A 21,356-nucleotide genomic window follows, 5' to 3' on the forward strand; every position below is an offset into this window, starting at 1 on the left:
ATCACAATATAGTAGCCATATCTAGGGAAACCAAAGTTCCAAAGGCTGGGCCTAATATAGAGTTTAAGAGGTCATACAATAAGTTTTGTAGTGATTCCTATGTTGTTGATGTACAGAATATTTGTTGTGTAATGACGAGCAAACAGAAGTTGCACTTGACACATTTATGAAATTGCTTATCCAAGTTACTAATAAGCATGCACCCATTAAGACAATTACTGTAAAAATGATGAAATCCCCTTGGATTGATGAGGAATTGAAAAATTGTATGGTTGAGAGGGATGAGGCAAAGGAATGGCAAATAAGTCTGGCTGCACAACTGATTGGCAAACATACTGCAAATTGAGAAATCATGTGACTAAACTGAATAAAAAGAAGAAACTACACAAACCAAAAAAATTACATAAAGAATGGTAGTAAAAAGCTTTGGAGCGCCTTCAATAAAATTTTGGGAAAAAAGGTAAACTTGGCTCCATCATTCCTTGAATCAGATGGCTCATTCATTACAAAACCCACTGATATTGCCAACTACTTTTAATATTTTTTTTCATTGGCAATATAAGCAAACTTAGGCATGACATGCCAGCAACAAATGCTGACACTACACATCCAAGTATTACTGACCAAATTTTGAGACAAGAATTGCAATTTTGAATTCTGTAAAGTGAGTGTGGAAGAGGTGAAAAAATTATTGTTGTCTATCAACAATGACAAGCCACTGGGGTCTGACAACTTGGATGGAAAATGACTGAGGATAACAGCGGACGATATTTCCACTCCTATTTGCCATATCTGCAATTTAAGACTACTAGAAAGTGTGTGCCCTCATGCCTGGAGGGAAGCAAAAGTCATTCCGCTACCTAAGAATATCAAAGCCCCCTTTGGTCGGCTATTTGAGCCAGTAATCAGCCTGTTACCAACCCTTAGTAAAGTTTAAGAAAAAAAATGGTGTTTGACCAGATACAATGCTATTTTACAGTAAACAAATTGACAGCAGTTTTTCAGCACGCTTATAGGAAAGGATATTCAACAAGCACAACACTTACACAAATGACTGATGATTGGCTGAGAGAAATTGATGATTAAAAGATTGTGGGGGCTGTCTTGTTAGACTTCAGTGCGGCTTTTGACATTATCGATCATAGTCTGCTGCTGGAAAAACGTATGTGTTAGGTCTTTACACCCCCTGCTATATTGTGGATAAAGAGTTACCTTTCTAACAGAACACGGAGGGTGTTCTTTAATGGAAGCCTCTCCAATATAATCCAGGTAGAATCAGGAATTCCCCAGGGCAGCTGTCTAGGCCCCTTACTTTTTAAAATCTTTACTAATGCCACTGGCTTTGAGTAAAGCCAGTGTGTCTATGTATGTGGAGGACTATACACGTCAGTGACTGAAATGACTGAAACACTTAACAAAGAGCTGCAGTTGGTTTCAGAATGGGTGGCAAGGAATAAGTTAGTCCTAAATATTTAAAAAACTAAAAGCATTGTATTTGGGACAAATCATATACTTAAACCTCAACTGAATCTTGTAATAAATAATGTGTAAATTGAGCAAGTTGAGGTGACTAAAATGCTTGGAGTAACCATGGACTGTAAACTGTCATGGTCAAAACATACTGTACACTACCGGTCCAAGGTTTGGACACACTTACTCATTCCAGGGTTTTTCTTTATTTTTACTATTTTCTACATTGTAGAATAACAGTGAAGACATCAAAACTATCTAATAACATTATTTTACATTTACATTTGAGTCATTTAGCAGACGCTCTTATCCAGAGCAACTTACAGTAATGAAAGCATACATTTCATTTCATGCATTTTTACTGCCCCCCCGTGGGAATCGAACCCACAACCCAGGCGTTGCACACACCATGCTCTACCAACTGAGCCACAGGGAATAACGTGTATGGAATCATGTAGTAACCAAGAAAATGGTGTAATAAATCAAAATATATTTTATATTTTATATTATATCTCACTAGGTCAGGATATTAAACCTCCACCATGTATATCTCACTAGGTCAAGATATTAAACCTCCACCATGTATATCTCACTAGGTCAGGATATTAAACCTCCTCCATGTATATCTCACTAGGTCAGGATATTAAACCTCCACCATGTATATCTCACTAGGTCAGGATATTAAACCTCCTCCATGTATATCTCACTAGGTCAAGATATTAAACCTCCACCATGTATATCTCACTAGGTCAGGATATTAAACCTCCACCATGTATATCTCACTAGGTCAGGATATTAAACCTCCTCCATGTATATCTCACTAGGTCAGGATATTAAACCTCCTCCATGTATATCTCACTAGGTCAGGATATTAAACCTCCACCATGTATATCTCACTAGGTCAGGATATTAAACCTCCACCATGTATATTTCACTAGGTCAGGATATTAAACCTCCACCATGTATATCTCACTAGGTCAGGATATTAAACCTCCTCCATGTATATCTCACTAGGTCAGGATATTAAACCTCCTCCATGTATATCTCACTAGGTTAGGATATTAAACCTCCTCCATGTATATCTCACTAGGTCAGGATATTGAAGCCAACATATATCCACTAGTTCCAATATATCCATGACATTCATGATTTCCTTAAGTGCATGAGGGTGATAGTTTGTAGTGTGATTTCCTTTACGGTCCATTGGGGTATTTAAAACCGTATTATAATCTCCCATCATAATAATAGAGTCTTGCTTGTAGGTTTGATTCATTTTCTAAGAAGCATGTATCATCCTTATTTGGACCGTATAGAATGAGCCATATCTGTTTATGATCCAATAACATATTTAAAATAATTAATCTGCCTTGCAGATCTGTTTGCACAAAATTATTGTTAATTAATCACCCCTTTTGAGGTTCTTTGCCCATGGGAGAAGTATATTTTGCCTCCCCCCAGTACTTTTTTCCACACAACTTCATCTAACATTGTTGCATGAGTTTCCTGTAAACAATAGATATTCTATTCCTTGTATTTTAGCCAGGTAAATGCTGATTTGTCTTTTCTTATCTGCAAAGCCATTACAATTATAGCTTTTACAATCACCATTTACCGTAATGAGATACAAGTTTCAATTCTATTTATCATAATATATGTTTGTAACCTTAGCATTAAAAAGTGCCATAGCAATTGAATGTCCATGCAAGAATGCCCACATGCAGGAATGCCCCGAGTTGAGGGCTGCAGTTGGACATGATTGGGTTCAGCGGCTCCAGAGACGTGCTCCGACCACTAACAGTATCATCATGTGCACGCAGAAAATAGATCATGTTGCAGGAAGCATAGAGAATGGAAATAACGGATAAATGAATGCATTGTGTTAGAATGAATGAATGCAATGAATTGATTATTGAATGTTATCGATGGACACAGCTTTGTAGAACCAAAACATACACAGCCTGCCTCTGCTCTCAACACCGGAGAACGAATCGTTCGGGTGGCTGCTGCGGTTCGGCGAACGATCGCCTACTAGGCAAATGTCCCCCGCGCAGTCAAGCAGTTGGATTCCGCAAAGAGTCGTTCACAATCTAGTCCGGTTGCGGCCGCAACTAGACTTCGTTTCAAATATATACATTAATAATCTTATTTTGTACGCCTAGCAATCACAATTGTACATTGTTTGATGCACAGTTTATTACGTTTCAGTCATATTTGACAGCTCCAATATGCCACCTATGGTGAAGAGGCGGCTTGTAGACTCATGATTCTTTTGACTTTTTAGTTCATTGTTCGCCGACACAATAATAGTCAGATTAATATAATAGTTCGATTACAACGTTTACATGCTTTGCAATAACGATTTCCCTAATAATCATGTTTATATGGACACATCTGAAATCAGGTTACTGATGGCATACTGATAAATGTAGGCTCATTGATTTATTCTCTGCCTTGCAATATTGCAATATACTGTGCATGATCCTCTGTAGCTCAGTTGGTAGAGTGGCGCTTACAACACAACGATGGTGTGTTCAATTCCCTGGATCACCCATACCTAAAAATGAAATGTAAGTTGCTATGGAAAAAAGTGAGGAAAGGAGAGAGGAGAACTGAAAGTAGGCTGAGGCCTAAGATCTTTTCAAATACAGGCGCACCCACACCTGACTGAACAGAGTGAGAGAGTAATCAATACATCAGCTGGATCTACAGTATCTCACTAGACTGGCCAGGACAGGAACTGTAGTTGAGCTGTAAAACTGAGTTTGACTAGTAGTGATACACTGGATGACTCATAACCTGTGGTTTATATCCTCATCCTCAGGCAAGGTAGGTTTAGAGTCATGAAGTATTGTGTGGATGAAGGGCTGGTGGGTGGTGGTAGGGTTGAATATAGACATAACAATACAATACACATCTGGCATTAATGCCTAAGCTTTAGGGCATAACTTTACACGCGCCAAATAGCCTACACACAAATTGAAAAAAACGCTTATGGGAACTAGCAGAAAAAGTTAAAGTAGATTCACTGAGGCAAAAAGGACAATGTGGGTGTTTTAATTCAATAAGAGAAAATATGTGTCATAGAGAGTTGAAATAAAGCGAAGGGAGAGTAATGATTTGGTGAAGTGGTAAAAGCGGATGATGATAGCAGTGCCTATGTTATGTGTGACGATTGTGACCCACTGGGCACACACAACTTTTTTTCACGTAATTTCAATGAAATTACATAAAAACAACGTGGAATAGACGTGGAATTGACATCTGTGCCCAGTGGGGAGGAGCCATACACATTTGACAGTCACAAGACAGGGACTTCAAATAGGCCTATGGCAAGTCAAGGGGACTGTAGCCTACTGTTCTGATTGGTTAAACGGAAACTGACATCTGGATACTGACTGTTGTTCCATATCCTATCACAGCCGTAATATCAACTCCTGCAGAATTAAGCATTTCTTCCAGTAAAATGACAGGCTACACCAAAGGAACATCGATTTATTACAATATTCTGATGTGCAAGGGTTTATTTATTCTAGGGCTCTGACCAGGGTGAAAGAGAATGAGGTTGTCAAAGTCAGGGCCGTCCGGAACATTTCATATGTAGTGGCTGTCAAAAAGGTGGAGGGAATAAAAGGACTCCATGGTATTGGAAGATGGACATTATTGTGGATGTGGCAGAGCGGTTCCTGGGACTAAAAGATTTCTCAAGGAAGGAATTATAATTATCGCCATAGCCCTAATATACTAAATCTGTATTGCCTTTGCTTGTAGAAATATTCAGAGAAAATGTGTGGGAAGTTGACTGTTGACCTGGGGTGTATTCATTAGTCGGATTCTGTTACAAAACATTTAGCAATGGAAACAATTTACTCCAAACTGAAAAAGTTTTGCAATGAAAACCAGAGTTTCTATTTTACAAATTCAGGTAGGTCCCTCCCATAGAGAATGATAGAGGCCACTAGTGGCCAAAAGGCCAGTTTAGAATGGGCAGCAGCGCCATTGAGGGCTTCCACCATTTTAATGTAGTCAATTGGTGGGACTTTCAACTTCATGTCCAACCAAGTCATCAGGAGGGATCAGCCAATCGTGAAGAAGAAAATGGACTACTTTAAAATAGAGATGGTGTCAATGGCTGTCACGTCCTGACCAGTAAAGGGGTTATTTGTTATTGTAGTTTGGTCAGGATGTGGCAGGGGGTGTTTGTTTAGAGTGTTTCGGGGTTTGTTGGGCTATGTTCTTATGTAAGAGGGGTGTTTGTTTTATGTGTTTCGGGGTTTGTGGTTAATGTTCTATGTTAGTATATTTCTATGTTCGTTCTAGTCTTTCTATTTCTATGTTTAGTTAATGGGGTTGACATTCAATTGGAAGCAGCTGCTCCTCGTTGCTTCTAATTGAAGGTCCTATTTAAGAGGGGTGTGTTTTCTATGGGATTTTGTGGGTAGTTGTTCCTTGTTTAGTGTTTGTGCACCTGACAGGTTGAGTCCTAAGCCAACTCCCCGTGCTTACCGGAGGCAGCGTGGTACTCGTCAGGCCCCGTGCTATGGGGTGATGCGCACGGCGTCGAGGCCGAGCATCCACAGGCCGGTGTGCTCGGTGCCAGCGTCCCGCATTTGCCGGGGGGAAGCGGGCACCCAGCCAGTATGGGTGGTGCCAGTCCTGCGCTCGAGACCGCCAGTGCGCCTCCACGGCCCAGTGTATCCTGTTCCCGCTCCCCGCACTAGCCCTGAGGTGCGTGTCTCCAGTCTGGCGCCTCCAAAGCCAGCACCACGCACCAGGCCTCCAGTGCGTCAGCCCAGTTTAGTATGTCCTGTTCCTGCTCATCGCACTAGCCTTGGAGTGCATGTCTACCAGCACCACACACCAGGCCTCCAGTGCGTCAGCCCAGTCCAGCTCGTCCTGCTCCTGCTCCTCGCACTAGCCCTTTAATGCGTGTCCCTAGTCTGGCGCTTCCTAAGCCAGCCCCACGCATCAGGCCTTCAGTGCGCAGTCCCCATCCAGAGTATCGTCCAGAGTGTCCGGCGACAGTGCCTCGTCCAGAGTGTCCGGCGACAGTGCCTCGTCCAAAGTGTCCGGCGACAGTGCCTCGTCCAGAGTGTCCGGCGACAGTGCCTCGTCCAGAGTGTCCGGCGACAGTGCCTCGTCCAGAGTGTCCGGCGACAGTGCCCCGTCCAGAGTGTCCGGCGACAGTGCCCCGTCCAGAGCTTCCGGCGACAGTGCCCCGTAGAGAGAGACGGCCCACAGTCCGGAGCCGAGAGAGACGGCCCACAGTCCGGAGCCGAGAGAGACGGCCCACAGTCCGGAACCGAGAGAGACGGCCCACAGTCCGGAACCGAGAGAGTCGCCCTCCAGTCCGGAATCGGCGCAGCCAAAGTCGCCCTACAGTCCGGAGCTCCCAGAGTTGCCCTTCAGCCCGAGGTCTCCAGCGACGTGCATCAGCCCGAGGTCTCCAGCGTCGCACATCAGCCCGAGGTCTTCAGCGATGCGCCATAACCCAGAGACTTCGGGAGGGGTAAAATTGAATAAGTATTTAGCGTGGGTGGACAGGTTAGGTAGGGGAGTAAGGCCGGAGCCTGAGCCACCTCCGTAGGAGCAGGTTGGTGGGGGGGGTGTAGCACAATAACCGTTGGTGACGGTGGCCACCCTCCCTTTTGTTTGGGATTTTTTTTTGGGGGGGTTTATTTATTTATTTCTTTGTTTGAGGTGCATCCAGGGTCTGCACCTTTTTGGGGGGGGGGGGGGGTACTGTCACGTCCTGACCAGTAAACGGGTTATTTGTTATTGTAGTTTGGTCAGGACGTGGCAGGGGGTGTTTGTTTAGAGTGTTTCGGGGTTTGTTGGGCTGTGTTCTTATGTAAGAGGGGTGTTTGTTTTATGTGTTTCGGGGTTTGTGGTTAATGTTCTATGTTAGTATATTTCTATGTTCGTTCTAGTCTTTCTATTTCTATGTTTAGTTAATGGGGTTGACCTTCTATTGGAAGCAGTTGCTTCTAATTGAAGGTCCTATTTAAGAGGCGGTGTGTTTTCTATGGGATTTTGTGGGTAGTTGTTCCTTGTTTAGTGTTTGTGCACCTGACAGGACTGTTTAGTTTTTTTTTTGTATACGTATTTATTTGTTTCTCCTTCTTCAAAATAAGAAGAAGATGAGTATACACATTTCCGCTGCATTTTGGTCTAATCCTTATGACAACCGTGACAATGGCGCTGTCCATGATGATCATAGACGCTATAATGGCACAAATTAAAAAAGATGAGTCCTCTATCTATCTCTATGGTCCCTCCCCGTTTTGTTATGTTTACTCCAGGAACCGAACAGAAGCAAACAGAGTAAACAATTTTCTTTTGCAAAACATTTTGCAACAGACAAAACATTTTGCAATGGAATCTGACTAATAAATAAACCCCTGATTTAATGAACAAGTAAACTATAACAGGGTGGTGCCTCCATGAATTACGGTAATCATGTGAAGGCTAGTGCCGGCCCTGGGGTTAGGGTAAGGGGTAAGCACAGGAGGTTGCACCTTAATTGGGGAGAACGGGGTATCCAAATAAAGTGTTACCCATCTTTCTCTTCCTAATAGCTGTAATTGCATGGATGTGTACTTTGACCTATTTGTTTTTCTGTTCTCCCTCCTTTCAGTCCCTCTGTCTCTCCCTGATTGCTGATTGGAAAGAGGTACGTCGTCAGTTTGAGTGTGTGGATGTGTGACTGTGGGTATGTTTCTTAGATTGTGTGGTGTGTGTCTCCCTGACTCCCGGCGACAGTGGAAAGAGAGGCGAGGCGCAAGCAGTGCGTGATGGACGCGTATCAGGAGGGATTAGTGGTAAAGATAGGCAGGCGTGTTCTGTCTCTGACACGGCGGATTTCAATCTCTCTCTCTCTCTCTCTCTCTCTCTCTTCCAACTGTTTAAACTGCTAGTGTCTCATCTCTCTCCAAACAACTGACTGCTCTCATCTCCCATGGCTCTGTAATATTTATGTGTGTGTGTCTGTGTGGGGGTGTGTTTTTATCTCCCTGTCTGTGTGTGTTTGAGAAAGTGATTCAGTCTCTCTTTCTGTGCGATGGCACTACTGCCTAAGGAGGCAGAACGATTCGATGGGCTATCTCTGCTATACTGGTATGTCCCTCTTTCAATTTGTTTTCCCTCTATTTGCTTAATCTCCCTCTTCTTCACTCTTAATCTAGTTTCTCTTTTTAAGTCATTTTTTAAATTGAAGGGTGAAAATATGTACAGTAATTTACTTTTCGTTGCATCTAAAATTCTACTTCCTTTCACCTCTGTTGAGCTTTACAGTACAAGGAGGTGTGTGCGTGCGTGTGTGTGTGTGTGTGTTGCTCAGAGACTTGTGCAGGGGAAGCAACAAGGGAGCCTTAATGTGTATGTTTACTTGACTGTTCTTTGCAGTGCTGTAATGAACGAGTTTAGCTGCACTACATATGTAGAGTTAGAGATGGAAGTGTATCCTATAGACGGAGGTTTATAAATGGCCTATAGCAGCTGGAGCCCTGTGACCGCTCCTGGCCAGTCCTGTCACAGCAGGAGGATGAAGGGAAGACAGATTAGCCCGTATTAAGTGATCAGTTACATGTTTGTTCTAACTGTTCCGTCGCCACTCCGCAAGTAACTCACTACATTCTTATAAATAAAGGTGCAATTAGGAACCAAATAAGGTTATTGAGAGCAATGCCATAGGGGAACTATTTTAGTGTCTCTGAAGAACCATACAAAAATCCTCCAGGACTGGAATTCAATAGCCCTGCTGTAGGGTTTTAAGCTTATTTGCATATTTCCCAGGGTGCCTTTGGAGTGAATTTAGAGTTACCAGTACCACCCATGACTGTGGTTGTTGCATTCTTTAATTTTCAGTCCTTTTGCCTTCACCAAGTGAGATCCTAAGTGAATATGTTGTAATTAAAATGTAATTTTAAGAAAATACAATGCATATTTCATAATGCCTTCTTTTGAGGGCCTAGTTGTACCCTAATACAGTGGCCTGAAACTCATACACTGGAAAACAAAAAAATCCTGTTCTTATGGTAGCTTATGGCAGTAAGTTACATGAATTACTCCCCGCAAAAAGTATAGTATGTTACTGTAAATACAGAATAAACTTTGATTTAACAGTAAATTACTGTACATTTACAATTTACGTTAACATACTGTACCTTTTTTTTTTTTACAGTAACTTACAGGTAACTGGCTGCCAATAAATGACCGTAAAAACAATAGGATTGGCCAATTTGCTGTGTACTATGAAAGGTACACATCTGCAGGCTTCAATACACACAAGAACCTTTTAGAATTCTGAAGAACTGTAGATGCCACTCAAGAACCCCACAGTTAACTCAAAAGGTTATTTATCGGGCAAGGAACATTAAGAGCTGAGGAAGAACCATATAAGAACCTTTATTTTTTTGTGTGTACAATGACCCACTCACTACAATTGTCTATTGTAGTGTTTATTGATTGTAAAGGGTTATACAGTGTGTATGTGACACTGTAGGCTATATAAAACAAATATGGGTGAATACATTATGGTCCTTTTGTAGGCTACAGGAACAACAGCTGTTTAGTGATCTTGCTATGAGCCTTCGGAGTCTGTCTTGGCCATTTGTCTATTGGTTAGTGTAATCTCCTGGGCTAAATTTAGAAATGTGGGCTTTTGTTGTGAACGGGGATGGGGAAGAGTAGAGGACGGAGGAAAGAAGAGGACAATATGGGAGGGGAAATGGGGGAGAGGACACAGAAATGACAGGAGAGGAAAGAATGGAAGGGAAGAAGGACAGGAGAGTAAATGAAAGGAAAGGAGGTGGTAATGATGAAACAAGAGTAGTCAATAGGAAGGGAAAGAAGAGGCAGAGAGAGGAACCTCAGGAAACCAGGTCAGCTCTTCCTTAATCTGGAGTGTTAACCTCTTGTTGAACCCTTTTCCTCTGCTACTTCCATGGTCATGAGCAGGGCAGAGACGGGCCATAGAAAATACCTCTTCCCTCTATTCCTTCATGAACGGAAACCAGAGGTGGCATGTCTATTACGGTGTTAGGGGCGGTATCCCACTTGTGATTGGTCAAAATTAATAATATGTGACGGGTAAAAAAAAAAGTGAATATATTTTTATTTAAAGAAAAATATAGATTATATAATTATTGGTTTATGTATTAAATGCTCATGAAAGTGCAGTAAATGTGTACATTTTCCTGTTTGAAAAATATATTGTTCAAAACAATCTGTTCAGTTACTTACTACTTTGCCCCTCAGTGACTGTCAACAGCAGCTCCACCTCCGTGAACATTGCTTGGATTGTTTTACCAGGTATTTTCTATCAGGGCGAACTGCAGCATAAATCATAACAGCACAAAGTAAATGGACCTCCCTGAGGCGCTAAAATGGGTATGTCTACCATGCATTCAGTTGTACAACTGACTAGGTATCCCTTTTTCCCTTTCCATGCCAATTTCAACTCTTTCTAAACTAATATCTGACTAACTCTGAAATATGAAGTTATTTCAGAATGAAAGTTACCTGGCTAGAAGATCATGCTTTGTGACAATATGTTAGCTAGCTATCCCCAGTTAGATCATGCTTTCACTTATTGCATCTGCATGCTTGTTGCGTTCTCCCTGGTATCCATTAACCACAGCCATATTGTAAAAATTCATGAAAAAAAAATGAGCCTTTTGGTTTTAATTTAAGGCTAGGGTTAGGCATAAGGTTAGCAGTGTGGTTAATGTTATTAGGGTTGGTTTTAAAGAAGAAGAAATTGTAGAAATAGGCTGTGTTTATGACTCTGTAGCTGTGGTAACTAGTGATGACCATTCTCCCTGGTGCACTCGTTTGTTCATGAGCTTGCTGCTCGTTCTAGCACAATCTAATCCGTTCAAAACAGTGGCAGCATGTACAGCAGTAGTCATTCGGTTTTTTGACATGCAAGATGGAAATAGGTGTAGTTATGCTGTTGTTCAAATTCACAGATCGCTTTATATATCTTCTCAAAGAAACTACCGGTAGTTCGAAAACTTGTCATCATATTTCTGTCATAATGCTTTGTTGACAACGCCAACCACCTGGTGCTCCGGGAATTCAGCCAATCAGCGGCTGCCGCTGACGGAAACTCAGGAAACCAGGTCAGCTCTTCCTAAATCTGGAGTGTTAACCTCTAGCTGAACCCTTTTCCTCTGCTACTTCCAGGGTCATGAGCAGGTCAGAGACAAACATGACGACACTCCGTGAACTTCTGAGTATTTATATATAATTTTCCCATTGACATCAATGAAAGATTTATGCACATGCTTTAGTTACGCAGGGATCTGTTGTAAAAGCATTCCTCAACTCTAAATCGGTCCATAAGCTGACAGGGTGTTGGATGATGAAAGCTATAGGATAGCAAATGTGAGTAGGTCTGCTATGACAAGGCATTTATTATCTAGCAGTTTGTAACAGGCAATTGTGACGCTACATTAGCCGTTACAGGTTAGGTACTGTTTGGCATAGCACAGAGAATTTTCAACCAACCTTGGTGATACTTCCTCAATTCTCGACTTGCAAGACAACCAATGTCTTCTAAACGTCCATGTCTAGTTGTCTAATGCTCCGTTATGAAATGAAATCAGTTTTTTGCTTAATGAAGTAATCCAACAATGTGTACGACGCCATCTTGTCTATTTAAAATCTTCTCTCGTTGATTGAGACATCATCATGACATGCAGCACTTTGAGTATGACAACCACCTGTCTCAATAATGAGGGAAGATTTGGAATAGACAAGATGGCAGCGTACAAATTGTTGGATTACTTCATGGAGCAAAAAATAAATTACATTTAATAACGGAGCATTTTCTAAATTCAAACAAACCCCCTGAAACTAGACATGGACTTTTAGAAGACATTGGTTGTCTTCCAAGTCAGGAATTGAGGAAGTATCGACAAGTTAAGGTTGGTCAAAAATTCTGTGCTACGCCAAACAGTACCTATCAGACAACTGGAACTGGAGTAATGGTCTGACCAGGTGATATTTTAAACTTTTTTTTTAGAGACCAGGTCATGTTTTGATTAGTCAGCACATGTAGCAGATGTCACGATATGGCTCTTTGGGGTGTATATCGTGGCTCCCCCCTCTCTCACTCTCTCTCCCACCAAGTTTTATGACTTAACAACAGGTCATAAATTCCTGGCAGAGACTCTCTTCCCCCTGGTCAAGAAGAAAGAGAGAGGGAAGAAACCTATGGAACAAAGAGCTTCTCTTTGTTCAACTCTGTGGTGAAGTTGTATTGATTAATGTGATGACTGCTGCTCGTCGAATGATTAATGGTTTATAATTATGTGATTAAATGAATAAGGCAATTATTAACTCATTAACCTGTGGCACCATGGGAACGTTTTAGCTTTATTGAGTTTCTATTTCCCAAATTAACTCAAAGAATATCAGAATATCGATTTTACAACAGTCGCTAATTAATCAATTTCCTCTACAGTCTCATTCTGAACGTCGCATAATCCGGGAATCTGCACAAACCCGAATCTCGCCAAATAAGTCCGTACCACACCAATTGAGTTGATTATTTATGCTAAAATGATCATATAAGATACACAAACACACAGTCTAGGCTATTGATTAGAAGTTAGTACGATAACAGGTCCCTAGCGGACCATCACAATATGAAACGTGTTACACAAAATGGGGAGAAAAACACACTTGGGTGCATTTGTCAGCTATGCTTATTTTAACCCTAACCTTGCCCCGAACTGCCGCTCTTATGGGTCAGAATATAATGATGTAATTACGTGTTGAAAGTCTCCAACGGGGTGTCTCTGCGTGGACCGGATTCCGACTTCTCTGATGACGGTCTGTCTTCGGTTACCGGGTGTAACTCCCACCGGGTGGTCCTGCTTGAATTCACCCCCTTTAGATACAGCTACTCGTCCGTAGCATAGGTTGTTAAAGGTTCCTTTGTCTTCTTCAACCTCGTGTTGCGTTTTGGGTTTGCTGACCACTCAGACCTTGGCTGCAGCTCAGGGTCACTTAGTCTGATATGTTAATTCTTAACTCACATGTTTTATACCCTCGGGTCAGAAATGGGCATTTCCGCCTTTAGGGCAATTCTCTGGGCATACCAAGTTACGAGGCAAGGTCTGGATTTGACTGAGATCCAATTTAGACAACTAACTCCACATTTTATCTTCACAAAAACATGTTTTTGTTATAACATCGTCCTTTAACTTTTAATAACATAACAAAAATGACATTAATTTTATATTTAAGTCAGTTAAGAACAAATTCTTATTTACAATGATGGCCTATGAACAGTGGGTTAACTGCCTTGTTCACGGGCAGAATGACAGATTTTTACCTTGTCAGCTCAGGGATTCGATCTCGCAACCTTTCGGTTACTGGCCAACGTTCTAACCACTAAGCTACCTGCCGGCCCATTCATTTTCATATTCCATCTATTGTCATTATCACCATTGTGGCTGACGAAACCTATTGTCCCAAAGTCCATTTATTGCATGTTAATGTTCTGAGGCCGGTACACCATAGTGAGAGGACAAAGGAATTTTGGCTACAATTCTATAGGCCACGGAGACCATACAGCTGTAGATGTGGCTACACGGCTGGAAATGGTTCAACTCTGAAACTAATCGATCACTAAAGAATAAGAGCAAATCTTAGACCTATAATTACTAATCTGCAGCTGGAAAGTACGTAAATCTAGTAAAAGATTACCGACAACCGCAGAAGCATCTATTCTATGCAATGACCATCTGTAGGCCTGATGTATCCATTACAACAGGCACTATCCAGAGCCGCGGAGAAAGCTACAACCACGAAAGACATTGTGACTTCTTGGAAAGTTAACCAGAGACTCTCTGATGAACTGACTCTCCAGCAGACGGACCAGCGATTCCAACAGAGAAGACAACAACGACATATGAGCGTAAATCTATACATTGCAATTATTCTCGAATGAGCGTTCATGTGTAAAGTATTAGCATTTCAATGAATATAATTATCAATTGTGTGCAGTGAATCCATTTTGTCTTTCCCGCTCTCTCAGTCCCCACCCCTTTCCTTTGTCTACTAAGCCGTGATATCAGCATCATCAGCTAGGGACCTTTTCTTTGTATCATGTAGTAACCCAAATGTCTACTGTTTGTTCATGTAATTCTGTGTGATTATTTAGTTACTTAGTAAATAAATAATTAAGCCAATTTGTATATCGCTGATTCGTGATTTAGGCTAGGATTCGTACAGATATCCAAGGGTTTGCGATGTTCAGTAATGAACTGATGAGGTAATAATAATTAATGAGCGACTGTTTTGATAAGATATATAACTTCAGATTTTCATTTGGGAAATTTACACTAAACAACATTTTTACATGGTGCCCCAACTTCCTAGTTAATTAAAGCTACATGATTAGTTTAATTGCATAATTAAATTGCACAGAGAATTGATTTGATAATATACAGTCTTCACATTTAATGATAGTCCAAACACGACACAGATATACAAGAGATATTTGATGAACACAACAACCTATAAGTCCATGGACTGGAGCTTGATTCTGGTACAGTACCTGTGGTGAAAAAAGGTGGTTTCTTTTCATGACCAATGTTGTTACGAACCCCTTTTGCCCTGCAGTCTAGGGGGGGATGGAAACGAGACCCGTAACATATCTCATGCGAAACACACCAGTGAAAAAGTAACAGTGAGAACGAAAAACCAGACAGAACTTAAATCTACCGTCAAAAACTTCAGGTTTATTTCAAACACACGGTAAATGGGGTGTGGGAAAAAGGGGCTGAGCTGGACCCAAGGAAAGAAATAATAAATATCCAAACAAACCCCTAAGCTAGTCTAGCCTGCTTTAAGAACAGCTAGCTAACTAACCAAAAATACAGTGGGTGGTCCGCCCAGTTCTAACTAGGGTATTTAGACACTGTTTTCCTACGGGTAATGTAGGCCCATGGGCGACTTGGCTGGTTATCCCCTTTTCCCACCAACAAACAGTCATACACCATAACAATACAATACTCACAGGCTAAAGCACAAAGTGACATGTAGGTTCAAAAACGAAAGAGCGATAACTGCAGAAACAACTGATTGGGATACTTTTAAACCAAGGGAAAGGGGATGTGATTGGTTAAGAGAAAATGAGCAGGTGTGTCTTCTGATTAGGGAATGATGATTGCCACCTGTGAGTAGGGGAGAAGGAGAGAAAAGAAATACACACACAGGATACCTGTATCCATAACAAATGTCATCCAAGTAAAGCACAAATTAGTGAAAGGTCTGGCCGCCAAGTATACAGAACAGGTGCTGTGTAAATTGCACAAGCTGAAGGGCAATAGATTAAACGCAGCTGTCGAGCAGCTGTCTTATGAAAGCTTTCAAGTCAAGACAATAGTTGGAACCGCAGTACATGGAGAAAGTAAACAGCATACAGCCACAACTGTCTGGACCACAGATGTACTGTTGTATTGACTGTAAAATATAATAAAGGCTCCCGCAGTTTATTGTGCCAGAGCATTTATCAGTGTTTGGTATCAGTGTTTGGGTATCAGTGTTTGGATATCAGTGTTTGGGTATCAGTGTTTGGGTATAAGTGCCGTGTATTTTTGTACACAGCACTTGCAAGTTATTGGATGTGCGTAAACTACATTTGAAATTAATTGTATTGACTGTAGTCATCCAATGCCCTAGTTTGAACCCAGAGCTTTGTCCTCTGTTTCTTCCTGTATCTGTCTGTTTGTCCAGAGGATTACCTCCCAGCCCTGTCCTGTCCTCCCAGGTCTGCAGATTGGCAGCAGTGTTTTCCAATACCTAATGCACCTGTTTAGACTGTAATTACTTTTTCATAATTGAAAATATCTAAAAGCGCTTTTCTGCTGTAAACCATTTACTCCCATCGGTGACACAGCATGCAATGACTGACACACACACACACACACACACACACACACACACACACACACACACACACACACACACACACACACACACACACACACACACACACACACACACACACACACACACACACACACACACACACACACATATATATAATTAAGGCCAAGAGTTTTTCCTGATCGCATGATGTGGCCTGGAAAACCTTTTGACCGTCCTCATACAATGTACACGTCCAGCATAATGGCATTAATTCTCAACAACAAATCTTTTCAGATTGGGTAAGTCCTTGGTTATTACTGTCATATGAAGCATTTTAATGCCGTGAATGGCTCAGAGGGAGATTGGTCTGGACAGCCTGAGCTGATGTGATGCTGCCAGTCAAAGTCCCTGTGAAGAGATGAGACGGTGTGTTTTTGTTTTTCCCCTGATGCTGAAACCCTGTCAGTCTGTGTCTGGCGGCTGCTTCTGACCCCACATATACTCAGAACGCACCGACACAAACTCTCCACACACACTTGCAGCCGCTCTGGAAGACCACACTCACCTCACACACTCGCCTCACACACTTGCCAGACGCTTTGGTGGCTCCGTAGACCACACAGTCCCTACACACACACACTCAGTCTCGGCGGCTCCTCGGCGGCTCCTGACCCTGGCTCCATCTCATCCCAGCTCGTCTGTAAAGCCAGTCCACAGCTGGTTATGGAACATATTGGTGTGGCTCTGGGAACCTATTCTAACGAAATCCTTTGGACAATGATTCAATTACATCTTGAGACCGGAGATGAAAGCTCATCCGATGAACCATGTGGCTGTGAGAGGTGTCCTCTCTATCTATCTTCCTTCTCTCTTCCATTCTCTTCCTCTATCCGTCATGAGCCTTCTCTTTCCATCCACGAGGAAGGGGTTTAAATGAATATTTATTCGTTAAATGGGTAAACGTTGGGGTGACGTGACAGAGAAGGTGTTTGTGTGTTCCAGGACCGTCATGGGACCTCACGGCATCAACCGGGCCATCGAGAGACTGGAGTTCTGCGACTGCAAGAAAGGACTGGGTCAGTATACAACTTGACCTCTTATGTGATATGCATTATGAATGGATGTAGCTATAGTCTATATACGTTTTATACAGCTATAACTGGGGCCCAGAGGTTTCCCTGGTCAGATTATGTAGTCAAGGAAAAACTCCTGGCCCTGGTAACAAATGATTATTATAGCAAGTCGAAGGGCGATATTTCCCACCACAAAAAGAGCTGTGCAGTGAGCTAACGCACCGCAACATTCTAAATAGTGGCAGCTCCGATATTGTACCTCGCAATTGCCCTAAAATGTACTATCTGCTTAATAGATTGCCCCTATAACCTTTATCCACTGGTGGTTCATATAAGGCTTCTATCTCTTGTTCCTCATCCAGGGGTGAAGATCATCGGTGGCTACAGAGAGCAGACACGTGAGGAGTTTGGGATCTTCATTAAGCGGGTGTTACCGGGAGGGCTGGCTGCTCAGGATGGTACGTTACTTTTGTATGTTGATAAATAACCTCTATTACAGATGATGATGGCAAAATGCTCTTTCTTATTCTCTCTTTCTCTCTCTTTCCCTCTCTCGCTCTCTTTCCCTGTCTCTCTCTCTCGCTTTCTTTCCCTGTCTCTCTCTCTCGCTTTCTTTCCCTGTCTCTCTCTCTCACTGTCTCTCTCTCTCTCTCTCTCTCTCTCACTGTCTCTCTCTCTCTCTCTCTCTCTCTCTCTCTCTCTCGCTCTCTCTTTCATTCTCTCATTCTCTCGCTCGCACTTTCTTTCATTCTCTCTCGTTCCCTCTCTCTCGCTCTCTTTCACTTTCTCTCTCGCTGTCTCTCACTCTCTCTCTCACTGTCTTTCTCTCTCTTTCTCTCGCTGTCTCTTTCATTCTCTCTCGTTCTCTCTCTCTCGCTGTCTCTTTCATTCTCTCTCTCGTTCTCTCTCTCTCTCTTTCACTCTCTCATTCTCTCTCTCTCTGTCTCTGTGTATTTGTGTGTTCCAGGGAGGCTTAGAACGGGCGACCTCATTTTGGAAGTCAATAATATGAGTTTAGGAGGAGTAACCAATGAGAGGTAGGTAATTAGTGCACAGTGGTAGACTCGGCCATAATTAGGTCATGTGAGTTTAGTCGTTTGTTAATCATTCGTTAGCCATTAGGTCTTCTGAACCTAAGGTGGGAATGATGCTATGCAAAGTATGTTACATTGGTGTTTGTCTTTCAACTCAGGAGTAATACTTGAATGCCACACATTGAATTAAAAAACAACAGTTTTCTACATAGAGGTGACTAGAGGTCGACCTCTAGAGGAGACGATGACTGAAGGTGTTATGTCAGTTCCATAACCATGTTCTGTGTATCCCAAATGGCACCCTATTCCCTATGGGCCCTGGTCAAAAGTAGTGCACCCTATTCCCTATGGGCCCTGGTCTAAAGTAGTACACCCTATTCCCTATGGGCCCTGGTCAAAAGTAGTACACCCTATTCCCTATGGGCCCTGGTCAAAAGTAGTGCACTATAAAGGGAATAGGGTGCCATTTGGGACGTATAATTTCCTGAACCCTGGGTGTAGTGCTCTCCTCTCTCCTGTGGTCCTATAGGGCGGTGGATATCCTCCGGTCAGCGTCAGCCTCCAATCACATGTCTCTGATGGTTGCCAGAGACGATGAAAGCAGGTAGCCAAGCCTGACTTTATTTAAAAGGAAATTCCACCACTTTTCAACCTCATCTCCAGCACAATACCAGTGTCTACATATGTGATAACAGCGCTTTATAGAAAATTGAAAAAATGTAAAGTAAAACAAATTCTGCCCGATGACGATATTTTAAAAACAGTGATTTTCAAACACTATGAGATTCGCGGTGTTGTGGGGAGAGAGAAGATACATTTTCTCTGGCTAGAAACTCATTGCAGGTTTTGAAAATCACTGTTTTTCTTTTTAAGTTTTAATCCTAACCTGTCAGGTCACAGAGGCATTTTTAGGACCTTTCTTCTTCTCTTTTTAACCACAGAACATAGAAAATAGGCTGTTTTCACATAATATAGACACTGTTATGGTGCTGGAGATAATGACGAGGAGGTTGAAAAGTGGTGGAATTGCCCTTTTACATGTATTTTATTTATTTTATCAGAAGTTTCGCCTTTCTTAGTCTTGTTTGATTTGGTATATGATTATTATATATTATATATAGTACCAGTCATAAGTTTGGACACACCCACTCATTCAAGGGTTTTTCTTTATTTGATTATTTTCTCATTGTAGAATAATAGTAAAGACATCAAAACTATGAAATAACACTAAAAGTGTTAAACAAATCAAAATATATTTTATATTTGAGATTCTTCAAAGTAGCCACCCTTTGCCTTGATGACAGCTTTGCACACTCTTGGCATTCTCCCAACGTTTTGACTGGTACTGTACACATTTTATTTATTTATTTATTTCCAAAACGATACGTGGGAGTGAAATATTGCAATATGAAACTGTATCGATTTATTCCCCCATCACTATTAGACTAGGGCTACGTACGTTTGTGTGTAGCCTACGTCAGAGCACTACATTGTTGTCACCGAACAAGGGTAGACACTGTTAGGAGCTGAGTGGTAACAAACCCCTTGATTTGATTTTGATAAATAAAACAATCTGGTCACTACAGTAAGAACATTAAGGACTTTGGTTTGTGTTTGCTCAGAAATGGACACTATTCTAATACTGTAATATAATAATAATGTATTATATATCATGTATATCATTTATTAGGAATATTCTATTGCTAATCGGAGCCCTGGTCGAAAGTAGTGCACTATATAGGGAATAGGGTGACAGAAACAGAGAGCCTTGGGGAAGCTTTAGGGAAGATAGGTTGAGTGTTGTGTAACAGTGTTTGAGGCTTGGCTGTATCAAATGTGCAGATTCAGAAAACTGCTTATTAGAGGACAGAGAAAGCACACTCATTCATAGCTGTGAGGGTGTTTCCTTCTGACCTCAGTCAGCACAGGAAGCCGTCTGTCATGGTAGAAACATGAAGTAACACAACCCCAGTTAACCCCTGTGTGTGGAGGGTGTTTTAAAAAGAAATCGATTACATTCAACACATTTTCCAGCGTACTTCAAAGTATACACTGAGTGTACAAAACATTAGGAACACCTGCTCTTTCTATGACAGACTGACCAGGTGAATCCACATGAAAGCCATGATCCATTATTGATGTCACCTGTTAAATTCCCTTTAATCAGTGTAGATGAAGGAGAGGAGACAAGTTAAAGAAGGATTTTTAAGCCTTGAGACCATTCAGACATGGAATGTGTATGTGTGCCATTCAGAGGGTGAATGGGCAAGACAAAAGATTTAAGTGCCTTTGAACGGGGTATAGTAGTTGGTGCCAGGAGCACCGGTTGGAGTCTGACCTGGCACAAGATTGGGCGAAGTCTGTCCGTGATAAAACGCTGCTCTACTTTCTTGACATAACAATCAACTAAACAAGTCCTACAGGCCCTAGTTTTATCACACCTGGATTACTGCCCAGTTATATGGTCAAGTGCCACAAAGAAGGACAAACTACAGTGGCCCTGAACAGAGCAGCAAGGCTGGCCCTTTAATGTACAGAGAGCTAACGTCAATGATATTCATGTCAATCTTTCCTGGCTCAAAAAAGAGAAGAGATTGACTGCATCACTACTGGTCTTTGTGAGAGGTATTGACATGTTGACAGCACCAAGCTGTCTGTTCAAATAACGAGCACACAGATCAGACACCAATACATACCCCACAATACATGCCATGAAGAGACACAATACATGACTATGAAGACACACCACACACACACACCACACACACACACACACACACTGTAATATTGTACATTTTATATTGTAAATGTTTAATATTTGAGTAATAATGTCTAATGTGATGTATTGATGTGTTATGTTATTGTTTTAATTATGTTAATCCTAATGGGGATC

At 41.8% G+C, this 21,356-nt stretch overlaps 1 protein-coding gene across 1 annotated transcript in view; it reads left to right on the top strand.

The window, feature by feature from the left end:
- The first annotated feature begins 8,346 nt into the window (after nt 1–8,346).
- The window catches only part of LOC106589860 (syntaxin-binding protein 4), a 138,524-nt gene continuing 125,514 nt past the window's right edge, over nt 8,347–21,356 (top strand). Inside the window, exons 1-5 of the mRNA XM_014180263.3 lie at nt 8,347–8,583; nt 17,359–17,432; nt 17,792–17,887; nt 18,397–18,466; nt 18,993–19,067. Of these exons, the coding sequence (XP_014035738.1) occupies nt 8,528–8,583; nt 17,359–17,432; nt 17,792–17,887; nt 18,397–18,466; nt 18,993–19,067 (371 nt within the window). The 5' untranslated portion in view covers nt 8,347–8,527. The remainder of the gene's footprint in view (nt 8,584–17,358; nt 17,433–17,791; nt 17,888–18,396; nt 18,467–18,992; nt 19,068–21,356) is intronic.

This window comes from Salmo salar, chromosome 28, assembly GCF_965601325.2.
Source record: "Salmo salar chromosome 28, fSalSal1, whole genome shotgun sequence".
In the NCBI taxonomy this organism is placed as follows: domain Eukaryota; kingdom Metazoa; phylum Chordata; class Actinopteri; order Salmoniformes; family Salmonidae; genus Salmo; species Salmo salar.